This window comes from Eimeria maxima, genomic scaffold (assembly GCF_000499605.1).
Source record: "Eimeria maxima Weybridge genomic scaffold, Emw_scaff172, whole genome shotgun sequence".
NCBI classification, from domain to species: domain Eukaryota; phylum Apicomplexa; class Conoidasida; order Eucoccidiorida; family Eimeriidae; genus Eimeria; species Eimeria maxima.
In genome coordinates, this window is record NW_013564635.1 from 37124 (window position 1) to 49886 (window position 12763).

Genomic DNA, 12763 nt, shown 5'->3' on the forward strand with positions numbered 1-12763 from the left:
TGCTTCTGCTGCTGCTTCTGCTGCTGCTGCAGGGCTGAACAGACGCCACAGAGGAGGCAGGGCATCTAACACCGCCATGTTGCTACACCTGTTGCTGCTACTGTAAATTGTAAGTTAAGTGGCTTACGCGTAGCTTCTAGGAGATGTGACTCGATGACCTTGCTACGGCTGCAGCGACTGATGCTCCAGCTGCTGCTGCTACAGCTTATGGTGCTCCATGTGCAGCTGCAGTCTGCTATGCATGTTGTGGCTTGGCAGAGGTGTATGCACACAAGAATGCTCCAAGGAAGAGACGAATAAGACGCCTATTTGTAGCACTTGTTTTGTCTCAGCTACTGTTTCTGCTGCTGCTTCTGCTACCTGCTACCTGTGTTGGTCTTGCTGCTGCTGCTGCAGGTGTATGCCTGTTTGAAGGTCTACGGGTGCAAAGGCGCTACTTTCCCTTACACACTTACAATGGAGGCCTCAGTGCAGCACCAGGATCTGCAGCAGGAGAAACAGCTGCACCAACAGCAGCAACTGCACCCGCAGCAAAAGCAAGAGGAGGATGAGGCGCAGCATCAACAGCAGCAGCGGCATGATGGATGCCCCTCTCCTATTGGTGTTCTCAGCAGCATCAGAACAACAGGAGGGCACAAGCAACCCCACGAAGGGTATCCAGAAGAGTCTCCTATAAAACCGACAGCTCCTGCCGCCGCGCCCGTACCTGCCGGTGCAGCTGTTACAGCAAGAGGCGGCGTTGCTGCACCTCAGCAGGCCGAGGCCAACCGGGCAGCTGCTGCCTTCGGCAGCAGAACGAGCAACGGAAACTCCAGCAGCAGCAACGGGAACTCTAGCAGCAGCAACGCGAACTCCAGCAGTAGCAACGGGAACACAGGCAGCAGCAGCGGGACCACCAAACAGCAACCCCATCGTCACCGGCACCCGCAGCCGCAGCAATACCATCACGGCCGGCAGCAGCAGCAGCAGCAGCAGCAGGGTCGCAGCAGCATGACGGCAGGCCACAGCCGTTACCCGGGAGCTTGTGGAGCTGGAGTTGTTCGCATTCCTTTGAGCAGCAATAACAACAACGGCAACAACAACACCACCACCAACAACAACAGCAACACCAACAACGGCAACAACAACAGCGGCAACAACAACAACAACAACAGCAGCAACAACAACAGCAGCAGCAACAACAACAACATAAGCAGCAGCAGCAGCAGCAGCAGCAGCAGCAGCAGCCTCTCTACGGCTACTACTGCTGCTGCTGCTGCTGCTGCGGCGGCGGCAGCTGCTGCTGCGGCGGCGGCGGGTTCCCCCCCAAATGTGCATGCACCGCGCACAGGCATGTGCCCGTGGTATGCAGAGGGAAAATGCAACTTTGGCCCACACTGCAGCTTTGCTCACTCTAATGCAGAACTAAGAAATGGACCAAAGAGGAGAACTCACCTCTTCCTACCACACCAGCAGGGGGGCCCCCATCACGGGGGACCCTCCCATCATGGGGGCCCCCCTCAACACGGGGGTTCCGCCCATCAAGGGGGGCCCCCTCATCATGGGGGACCTCAAGCGCCGCGGCAACAAGGAGGACGAGGACACCCACGAGACGCCAGTCGAGGGGCACTTTGGGCTGTTGACGGGATGCAACCCCCTCATGGGGAAAGGGGGCCAGAGGGGGGGCCCAAGGGCCTTGACATCGGGCACAGGGGCATGGAGGGGGGCCCCCGAGGACTCGATGGGGGCCCTCGTACCCGCGAAGGAGGCCTGCGAGGTCTGGACGGGGGGCCCAGGGGCCTGGAAGGGGCCCCCAGAGGCAGAGAGGGGGGCAATCGGGGCTTGCGCCCGAGGGGTAGGCAGCCGAATGTTCGCATGCAAGAGGCAGGAGCGGCCTACTGCGGCATTATGGAAGACGCTGCTGGGGGAGGGCCGGGAGGCCTGGACAGCAAATACACCACAGAAGAAGGGCAGCAGCAGCGGGAAGGGGCCCTGCAACAGACAGGCCAGTGGACAAAAGGGGGGAGGGGCCCGCTGCAGCTCGACTCGACTGCAAATACAACAGGCACTAACAGATGGGGGAAGCAACAGCAGCAACAGCACCAGAATTCAATAACAACTGGGCCCTCTCGTTCGTCACAAGAAGGAGCCGAGGAGCCTCTTGCTTCTCGCCCACAGCAGCAGCAAGGCGGGGGCCCGCCTAACCACAGACAAGAACGCCAAAGACGCTTCGGCGGTGGGGGGCCTGCTGCTGCTGCTGCAGTCGGTGGCGGGAGCCCCGAGGGTCCCCCAGGTGGATTTGATGCACTACGCTGTGCACAAACAGGGGGGCCCGCCAGCAATGCGTCTGTTGCTGCAGGACAACAGGGTGCCCAGCGACAATACCGCAGGTCCGGTGGTGGGCCCCCGTCGGCCGAGAGGCAGCAGCACCAGCAGCAACAGCAACAGCAGCCAGGGGCTGCGGCACCGTATGCACACTGCAAGGGTGAAGGCTTGAGGGAGACAGACGGAAGACTCGCCGGCCGTGAGGGGCCCCATGTGTCGCCAGGTGCCCGAACACAGAGGCAGCAGCCGCAACAGCAGCAGCCGCAGCAGAAACAACAGCAGCTAATATGCAGCGGCGTGGGAGATGACCTGGAGCAGCAAAGACTGCCGCAGGCCCATGAAGAGTCGCAGTTGCCCCAAGAAGCAGACGAAGCAGCAGCAGCAACACCAAACACTTCAGCACAGCAGCGGCACTCCAACCAGCAGCAGCAACAACAACAAGCGAAGCAGCAACAGCAGCAGGAAGAACGTGCGGCACCCTTTTTAGCGGCAGATGGCCTAAGGGCCCCTGTTCCCTACTTGGGGGATGCATCAGCTCGAGCAAACACAGGAACTCGTGTGCTGCTGCAGCAGAAGCCGCCGCAGCAGCAACAGCAGCAGCAGGTGAGGCACCACCACCTGCAGCAGCAGGTTCTGCAGCATCAGCAGCTGCAGCACCTCCAGCAGCTCCATCATCATCATTTACATTCGGCGCATCAGCAGCAGTTCCTGGTCCACCGCCAACCACAGCAGCAGCAGCATGACATGAGCGTTTGCTGTGGAGGATGTACATTAGGCCCAGTTAACGGGGCAATGCCGCCGTACTACCACTTTGGGGGTCTCAGCCCTGTGGGGCCCCCTCCTGGTGTGTATCCTCAACTTCTGGTGGAGCCATCGGCATATATGCTGCAGCTGCTGCACCGCAGCAGCAGCAGCTACTTGTTGCCCACAGGGCCTCGCAGCGTGTTGTACCCTCCCTCGGGGCTGTCCGTATTCTATGGGGCCCCCATGGCACCCCCACCGCTTGCTACCGATACAAGCAAACCCCTAGGAGGAGGGGGACCCCCACACAATTTGCTTGCTGTTACCCAGGAGGAGCTTACTGCAGCTGCTCCTCAATTCTATGAAGACTGAGGAGAATTGTATTTAATATATGCAAGTTGTTCTTCTTTACTATTTTTAAATGTTTAAATCCTTTAATTTATTAATATTAATATTATTTGTTGGCTCTTTGCATGCGGCGGGTAATATATAATATAATGGTAAGAAGCGGGTAGGAGGAAAAAGAAATACAAAGAGAGGAAAAGGATTTAAAAGGAAGAACTAACATAAAAGAACTACCTTTCTATTTTTCATCTTTTTTTTTCGGTGTTTTCTTTCTTTTGTCATTATTATTATTTATCTATCCATGAATCCATGATGTATTTCTTTACATTTTTGTCTTAAATTTATACACAAAAGAACAACAACATATTTAAGCACTGGATACGCTTTTCTGCTGCACGAACGAGCTCCCGCAGCAGCAGTAGCAGCAGCAGCAGCACGAGTAGCAAGCAATTCAGAGAAGTAAGAGCAATAGGAGCAGCAAGAGCAGCAAGAGGTACAGAGAAACACCGACAGGCATAACAGCAACAGCAGCACGAATTGCATTTTGACGCAGAGCTGCAGCAGCTGCTCCTGTTGTTGCCGCACCAGCAGCAGCAACAGCAGCAGCGGGAGGTGCTGATCTTATGACACATAAAGCTCGGTAGTGTCACCGTAAAGGAAAGAAAGAAAAAAGAAATAAATAAATAAAAGAAAAAAAGAAAACAAATAATGCTACAGGGACAGACGCAGAAGGACAGCACAATAACCAACAGCACAGCAGCAGCAGCAACAGCAGCAGCACAAATAAGAGCAGCAGCACACGGGAATTCATCGGGGCGTAGTGATGCTATTAATCTGCTCCTCTTCTGCTGCTGCTGCTGGCGCGGTTTCCGTCGCTGCTGCTGCTGCTGCTGCTGCTGGAGCTGCACTCTTCATAGCTGCATCATCCAGCGCAGTGTAGCTGTTACCTTATTGGCTCCTGCTGGCGTTGCTTTTGTTGCTGCTGCAGCAGCAGCAGCTGCTGCAGCAGCAGCTGCTGTCTGTGGGGGTTAAGGGTTTGTACTACACACTCTTTAGCCACAAACTCTAAACCCTAACTCTAAACCCTAGACCCCATGCACTGCAGCCGGGAGCACAAACCCCAAACCCTAATTCCTAAACCCTTGCAGATTGAAGCAAACCCTTCTCTCAGGAAGTGAATACACACCAACCCTAAACGCCAAACCCTAAACCCTAATTCAAACCCTAACGCAAACCCTAAAAAACCCTAATGCAAACCCTACAACCTACAACAAGCCACAACCCCTAAGGCAAACAACCCTAAACCCTTAACCAACCGACTCCTAAACCCCAAGCCATCATCTACGCGCCATTCGCAAACCCTTACATTCCCCACCCTAAACCCTAAACCCTAAACCCTAAACCCTAAACCCTAGAAGTTCGTTTGGTTTAAGAATTCCTTCTCTTCTATTTCTGTTTAACAAACAGCAGAGAATCAACAAAACACTCGGGCAAAGCGCCCCCAAAAAGACAATTCTGCTGCTGCTGCTGCTGCTGCTGCTGCTGTTGTTGTTGTTGTTGCTGCAGCCTCTGCTGCTGCGGTGCTACGATGATAGACTCAGCACCACCAGCAGCAGCAAACCAGATTTCATCCTTCCCTAAAGATTATCGGCTTCCGCTGCAGCCTCTGTGCCTGCTGCATCTGCTGCTGCTGCTGCATCTGCTGCTGCTGCTGCATCTGCTGCTGCTGCTGCTGCTGCACCTGCTGCTGCAGCTGTGTCCGTTGGTATTTCGGGCGCTGCAGACTCCGCAGCAGATTCAACTGCAGCAACAGCAGCAGCTGCTGCGACAGGCGCTTCTGCTTCTGCCTCTGCTGCTGCTGCCTCTGTTGCTGCTGCCTCTGCTGCTGCTGCCTCTCCTGCTACTCGCTCTGGAGCTGCCTTCTCGGCTGTTTCTGCTGCAGCTGCCTCTCCTGCTGCAGCTTCCTCTCTCTCTGCTGCCACGGTACCTGCTGTTGCTGCTGTTTCAGCGTTGCGCGTCTCCGCGGCAGCAGCAGCCTCCCGCTTGTCGTCTGCTTCTTCTGCTGCAGTTATTTGCTGCTCCTTCCTTGCTGTTTCCGTTGCTGCGCCCCCCGCTGCATCAGGTGTTGCGGCTGCTGTTGCCGTTGCTGCTTCTGCCTCCCCTGGTCCTGGTGCCGTTGCTTCTGCAGCTTGATAGACTCCATTGCCCTGCTGCTGCTGTTGGTGCAGCAGCTGCTGCTGCTGCTCCGGCTGCAGCAAAGTTTTCGAGGGTCCGGAAGCCTTGAGCGCCAGTCCAGCAAATAGCCCTCCAGTTGCTGCAGCAGATCCCTGCTGCTGTTGTCGCTGCTGCTGCTGTCGCTCCTCCTGCCGTCGCTCCTGCTGCTGCTCATGCTGCTGCTGCTCATGCTGCTGCTGCTCATGCTGCTGCTGCTTTTCCAGGGACGGCTCGTCGCCAGCAGATGACTCATGGGGAGCAGCTATGCCATCTATGGCTGCGGCCGTTGCAGCAGCAACAGCTGCTGCTGCTGCTGTTGCTGCTGCTCCTGTAGCAGGTACATCTTCCGCAGCTGCACTATCTGCGGGTCCCTCTTGGCTACCTGCGCCAGAAGAAGTATCATCGCTTCCTGCTGCTGCTGTACTTGCTGCAGCTGCTGCTGCTGTAGCTGCTGTAGCTGCTGCATCTTCTTGTGCTGCTTCTGTTGCATTGGCGGCGCCGTCTGCTGCTGCATCAGTCGCCATTGGGGCGCCCGTTGCCTCTTCGGCGGCCGCTACTGCAGCAGCAGCAGCAGCAACAGCAGCAGCAGCTGCTGCTGCGTGTGTCCCTGTATCCGTTCTTGGTGTGTGTTGACCGTCTTTCTTTATTTCTTCTTTTTCTGTTTTTATGTTACTATCTGTTTCTGCTGCATCTCCGGTCGTATCGCTGCTGCTGCTGCTGCTGCTGCTGCTGCTACTGCTGCTGCTACTGTTGCTGCTGTCGTCGTCGCTCTCTCCTGAAAGAGAGACGTCAGATCCCTCTGTTGTTGTTGCTGCTGCTGTTGCTGCTGCTGTTGCTCCTGGCCGCAGCAACTCCACTAGTTGCTGCAGCATGTTGCCCTCCTCCTCCAGGCTCAATGCTAGTCGCTGCAGCAGCAGCAGCAGCAACACCAGCACAAGCAGCAAATGCAAAAGAAGCAGCAGCAGCAACAGCAGCAGCAGCAGCAGCAACAGCAGCAACTTTCTGTATGTACAGTTGTTGATAGTCTCTTTTTGAAGCCAACTCCGCATGCATTGCTCTATTTAGGGTTTAGGGTTTAGGGTTTAGGGTTTAGGGTTTACCTGGTCTCTATCATCAGGGCATTTAGCTCTTAATTTTTGAATCTTTTTCTCCATATATTGTGCAGATAATAATATTCTTGCTGCTGCCTTTGCCTCTACTTCTGCTGCTGCTGCTGTTGCAGCAGAGAACTCAGCACCCAACTCAGACAGGCACTGTTGTCACACAGACAAACCCTAAACCCTAAACCCTAAACCCTAAACCCTAAGAACCATTATATACACAAAACATACAACGGCCTCTAGCCAACACTAGTAGGTCCTCTCCATATGCCCTCTATATTTACGCATCAAACCCTAAACCCTAAACTCTAAACCCTAAACCCTAAACCCTAAACCCTAAACCCTAAACCCTGGCCAAACCCTACATTTGCTAGTTGCGCTCTTTGCGCCTCCAATTCAGCCGACTTCGTCTTCAGGCTGTCGATCTTCCCTGAGCACTCCTGCAGCAGCAGCAGCACAAGCAGCAGCAGCAGCAACACACGTAGAGGTAGCTCTAGCAGCAGCGTTAGGCAGTGCAGATAGCCGCTTGGCATGCACCAGCAGCAAAACACAAGCAGCAACAGCAACAGCAACAGCAGCAGAAACAGCAACAGCAACAGCGACAGCAGCAGCAACAGCGACAGCAGCAGCAACAGCAGCAGCAGCAGCAGCAGCAGCAAAACGAACTTGTATTTTCTCAGCTAGAGAGGCTGCTGTCTTGAAGTCCCTCGAGTGTATAGACAGCTGCTTCTCTTGCTGCAGCACAGGCAGCAGCAACTCCAGCTGTTGCTGCTCCCCACAAAGAGACAGCCGCTGTTGCTGCGCCTCATGCTGCTGCTGCTGCAGCTCTTTTTGTTGGCGGCCCAACTCCTGCAGTAGCTCTCTACAACGGAGAAAGAAACAGCAGCAGCAGCAGCAGCAGCAACAGCAACAGCATCATAAGCAGCTGCTGGTTAGGAAATAAGAAGAGGAGCAGCAGGACGCATGCAAACACCAAACAACAGGCAGCAGCAACAAGACAGCAGAAGCAGCAGTAGTGAAGAACTAGCAGCAGCAGCAGCAGCAGCAGCAGCAGTAATAAAGAAGTAGTAGTAGCAGCAGCAGCATCAATAAGACAGTAACAGCAGCAGCAGCGATGAGTCAACAGCATCCGCATCAGCAACAGCAGCAACAGGAGCAGCAGCAGCAACAACAGCAGCAGCAACAGGAGCAGCAGCAGCATGTATATATTTACTGTTTATCCTTTAATTGTTTAATATATTTAATAGGTAAATTAGCTGTTTTTTTTCTTGGGGTGTACATACACCCGAAGAAATTTCTTCTTTCCTTAAGGAAATCTATCAAGGAAGAACAACGAGATACTGCTGCAGCACCACTGCAGCAGCAGAAACAGCAGCAGCAGCAGCAGCAGCAGAAGCAGAAGCAGCAGCAGAGGCATTAATTAATCTATTTACTTATTTATTTATTTATATCTAAATATATAAAAAAAAGACAGAGGAGAGGCACGGAGTAAACAAATAAATAAATAAATAAATAAATAAATAAATAAATAAATAAATAAATAAATAAATAAAATAAATAAATAATAAATAAATAACGTACTCTTCCTTAGCCTTGGATAAAATAATTTCTTCTTCCTCTAATTGCTGCAGTTGGCTATTTAGCTGCATGCACACAAAAAAAGCCCCAAAATAATTCCTTAATTAGTGCTGCTGCTGCTGCTGCTGCTGTTGCTGCTGCTGCTGCTGTCGCTGCTGCTGCTGCTACTGTTGGGGTTACAGCTGCTGCTATTTACCTGTTCCATCTCCATGGCTGTCTGCTGCTGCTGCTGCTGCAGCTGCTGTTGCTGCTGCCGGGAACGCATCTCCTCCGCCGCCGCCTCAGCTGATGCCCTGTAGCAGCAGCAGCAGCAGCAACAACAACAACAGCAACAACAACAGCAGCAGCAGCAGCACAAGACTCGCATAAACAAAATGAATAACAAAAACACACAGGCAAACAAAAGAACGAAAGAGGAAGAGCAGCAGCAACAGCAGCAGCAACAGCAGCAGCAACAGCAGCAGCAACAGCAGCAGCAGCAGCAGCAACGCTCTCCCTTACCTTTCTACCCGTGCCCTTTCTGCTGCTACAGCCTCATCAAGCTGCAGCAGCTGCTTCTTTGTCTCCTCTAGTTGCTGCTGCAGCACTCTTAGTAAAAAAAACATAAAAAAGAAACAAAAGGGGGCAATGAACTGCTGCTGCTGCTGCTGCTGCGCGCCGTCTTAGCAGCAGCAGCAGCAGCAATAGCTGCTGCAACAGCAGCAGCAAGCGCAGTAGAAATAACAGCAACACAGAGTAAAAACAAGTCCAGACAACTGCAACAGCAGCAACAACAGCAGCAGCAACAGCAACAACAGTAACAGCAGCAACACGGTAGCTGCCAGCAGCAGAAGCAGCAGCAGCAGCAGCGGCTGCTGCTGCTGCAGTGTGCATGCAGCTCACACTCGCTGCTGCTCCAATGCTGCCAATGTCTCTGCTTCTTCGCTCTGTGTCTTCTTCATCTTTTCCTCCGCTGCTGCTGCTGCTGCTGCTGCTGCTTCTGCTGCCTCCTCATAACCGGCTGCTTCCTGTTGTAGTTGCTGCAACCGCTGCAGCAGCGCATGCAGCAGCAGGAGCAACAGCAGCAGCAAGACAAGTAGGCATAAAGACGCAAGCTCAACATTCGTAGCTATTCAAGTGTTTTATTGCTGCTGCTGTTGCTGCTGTTGCTGCTGCTGCTGCTGCTGTTACCTCCTCTATTTCATCTCTTAATCGGCTCTGTAGTTCTGTTTGCTGCTGCAGCTCCTGCTGCAGCTGCTGCTGCAGTTGTTCCCGTTCTCCAGTTGCCTGCTGCTGCAGATCCACCAGCTGCTGCTGCAAATGATCCGCGATGCTCGCTAGCTGCTGCAGCAGCTGCTGCTGTTGCTGCTTCATATGCAGAGAGCGCAGCTGCACTGAGCTCAGCTGCAGCAGCAGCAACCGCATCAGCAGCAGCAGACACAGCAGCAGCGCGAATATCAATAAAGAACAGATACTTCTAAAAGCAGCACACATAAGAAGACAGCAGCAGCAGCAGCAGCAAAAGCAGCAGCAGCAACAAAAGCAGCAGCAGCAGCAGCAGCAGCAGGTTCAGGAGAAAAGATATAAGAAAAACAAACCTCTTCTGCTGTTTGCTGCAGTCGTTCATCTGCATTTGCTGCAGCAGCAAAGTCTTCTACTGCAACAGCTTCTTCTTGCTGCTGCAGCAGCTGCTGCTGCTCCTGTCGCAGTGCTGCAGCCTCCTGCGCAGCAACACGAAGCAGCAGAAGAAGCAGCAGAGGTCAAGAGTAAGCAGCAGCAGCAGCAGAGCAGCAGCAACAGTGAGACGAGTAGCAAAAGCAACAGCAACACAAGCAACAACAGCAGCACAGACAACAGAAGCAGTAGCAGCAGCAAGAGCAGCAGCAGCACAAGCAGCAGCAGCACGCCTGCACAGCACCAACAGCAGCAACAGCAGCACAAATACACAGCATAAGCAGCAGCAGCAGAAGTAGCAGCATCAGCAGCAGCATCAGCAGCAGCAGGTTACCTGCTGCAGCTGTGCTTCCTCAGCAGCAGCAGCAAGAAGTTTATTCATAATTTCTTTTTGCTGCTGCTGCGCGTTGCTGCGGCAAATAAAATAAAAACTTTCTAATTCTCCTGTCTTTCTTGCTGCTGCTTCGTTAAATAAAGAAAAATTAACAGCAGCAAGACGAGGAGCAGCAGCAGCAGCAGCAGCAGCAGCAGCAGCAGGTTCTGCTGCTGCTGGTGTTGCTGCTGCACGGGAGGCTGAAGGAGAAGGAGGCATTGTTGTGCAACAACCAGAAAAAAAACGGGCATCGGAGGCATTAATGTGCTGCTGCTGCTGCTGCTGCTGCTGCTGCACTTGCTGCTGCTGCACTTGCTGCTGCTGCTGCTGCTGCTGCGGATGAAGAGGCTCTGTTTGATGGCCGGCAATAGGCTGTCCATCTTCGTGCTGCTGTTGATGCTGCAGCTCCTGCTGCTGCAGCTGCTGCTCTTGTTGCTGCTGTATTTGCTGTTGCATCTCCAGCATTTGCTGCTGCTGCTGCTGCTGTTGCATTTGTTGCTCCTGCTGCATCTGCATCTGCATCTGCATCTGCTGTTGCATTTGCTGCTGCTGCATCTGCTGCTGCTGCATTTGCTGCTGCTGCTGCTGCTGCTGCTGCCAGCCCGCTAAGCCAGGGACGACTGAGCGTTTTGGTTTCCTTTGAATATTGGAGGGCTGCGGCAGCGGCACCGAGGTGGGGGGCCCCCCAGGGTACAGAGGGCCCCCCGCAGGGTACGTGGGGGGGCCCCCAGGGTACAGTGGGGGCCCCCCTGATACTGCAGATGCTTCATTATAAAGAAAAAGACCGTCAGGTAATGCTTCACTAGGAGAGGGGCCCCCCAGGGGGCCCCTGGTACCCTTTTGCAGGGCATGCTGCAGCAACTCTAAAGCATCATCTGTACCCCCTACAGGGGCCCCCATTGAACTGCTGCCCCAGTTGCGCTGCTGCTGTTGCTGCTGCTGGTGTTGCTGCTGCGGCTGGTGCTGCGGTGCGGCGTAATGCTGCTGCTGATGATGGGGCTGCTGCAGCGGCTGCTGCTGCAGCTGGTGCGGCAGTCGGTGCTGCTGAACGTACTGCGATTGCTGTTGCTGTTGCTGCTGCTGCTGCAGTCTGCTGCTTCCTGCTGCTGCATGCGAGGGATGATGCATGTCGGGGGCCCCCCCAAAGAAAGCGGGCCCCTCTGGAGGTCGATACCCTCCACGTGTTGCAGGAGCCTTTGCACGTGCTGCTGCTGTTGCTGGCGCTCTAGCTGGTGCTGTTGCTCCTGCTGCTGCTGTTGCTGCTGCTGCTGCTGGTTGCTGCTGCTGCGGCTGGACAGGGCGGGAGGCAGTATCCGATCCTCCTTTAAAGAGAAAAGAAAATGCAGAAGATGCCGCCCTGGTGAAGGCATTGCCTTCAGGCGCTGCTGCTGCTGCTGCTGCAGGAACTTTCTGCTGCTGCTGCTGCTGCTGCTGTGCTACTGCTGCTCCTGGTGGAGCCTGTGCTCCATGGGGTCCCCCTCCTGGAGCTGCAGTGTTGTCAGGTACCTTCTGCTGCTGGGGAGGGGCCCCCCTGTTGTTGTTGCTGCTGCTGTTGTTGCTGTTTTGGGGGTCCTTATGGGGCCCCCTAATAGACATACCAGAGAATAACGCCATTTGCTGTGGCTAGGAGGACAGCAGCAGGAAATATGCCGCATGCATGCAGAGCGGCAGCATATCTGAGCTTGCTGTTGCTATAATAGCAGCAAATGGCGGTTGTTTCAGGGTTTAGGGTTTAGAGTTTAGGGTTTATTTATTGATTTAAAAGTCTTTTTATCGCTATAAAGAAGATTAAGGAGGAAAAAGAGCGGCGCGGTGATTCAAACCCGCGAGAAGACAGGAGGAAACACAGGGAGCCCGCGGGAGGAATAAGCGGAAACCGACAGTAATTAATGATAATAATAAAAGAATTTAATTAATTTAATTAAAAAAAGAAGAAAAATATAAAATTAATTCAATATATTTAGAAAATATACAACAGAAGCGGCTGCTGCAGCCCGACGCGACACAAGACGTGAACAATCAATACAATAATCATACAATCTGTCATCAATTTGCGTATATTTTATGTATAAATAATCAATTTTTTATAAATATTTTCTTATATATTTAATTTAATTTATAAAATAAATTAAATTATCCAAAAAAAATTCTTTTTTATTTGAATTTAAGGCCGCTTTCCTCTGCTTTCTTCTTTCTGCATGCTGATTCTCTGTCGGCGGCGCCTGTGCTGCTACTGGCTAAACCTGCGGTCATTTTTATTCATTTTTTTAATTATTTTATGAATAAATATTCAATTTTCTTTGTTTTTCATCAAAATATTTATATATTTATTCATTTAGTTCTTTTTTGGCCTTTTTTTATATACATTTATGTATAATGTACACCACTTCCCCCCTCCCCCCCGTCCCCCCCTCCTCCTTCCTATACAGGTGTATCGTGCACACGTGTTGTTATT

The 12763-nt window shown here is 52.9% G+C and overlaps 2 protein-coding genes across 2 annotated transcripts; one reads left to right on the top strand and one right to left on the bottom strand.

Moving 5' to 3' along the window:
* Nucleotides 1–456: 456 nt before the first annotated feature.
* EMWEY_00019510 (hypothetical protein, conserved) lies at nucleotides 457–3417 on the top strand (the record flags this gene model as incomplete). The annotated part of the gene is made up of 1 exon (XM_013480200.1): nucleotides 457–3417. The coding sequence occupies one exon, from the start codon at nucleotides 457–459 to the stop codon at nucleotides 3415–3417; it is 2961 nt and encodes a 986-aa protein (XP_013335654.1).
* Nucleotides 3418–5027: 1610 nt separating this feature from the next.
* On the bottom strand, nucleotides 5028–11922 carry EMWEY_00019520 (hypothetical protein, conserved; the record flags this gene model as incomplete). The annotated part of the gene is made up of 11 exons (XM_013480201.1): nucleotides 5028–6509; nucleotides 6705–6857; nucleotides 7070–7144; nucleotides 7371–7566; nucleotides 8286–8347; nucleotides 8479–8575; nucleotides 8784–8870; nucleotides 9165–9310; nucleotides 9453–9665; nucleotides 9860–9982; nucleotides 10270–11922. 11 exons carry the CDS (start codon nucleotides 11920–11922, stop codon nucleotides 5028–5030), a joined length of 4287 nt encoding a protein of 1428 aa, XP_013335655.1.
* Nucleotides 11923–12763: the final 841 nt, after the last annotated feature.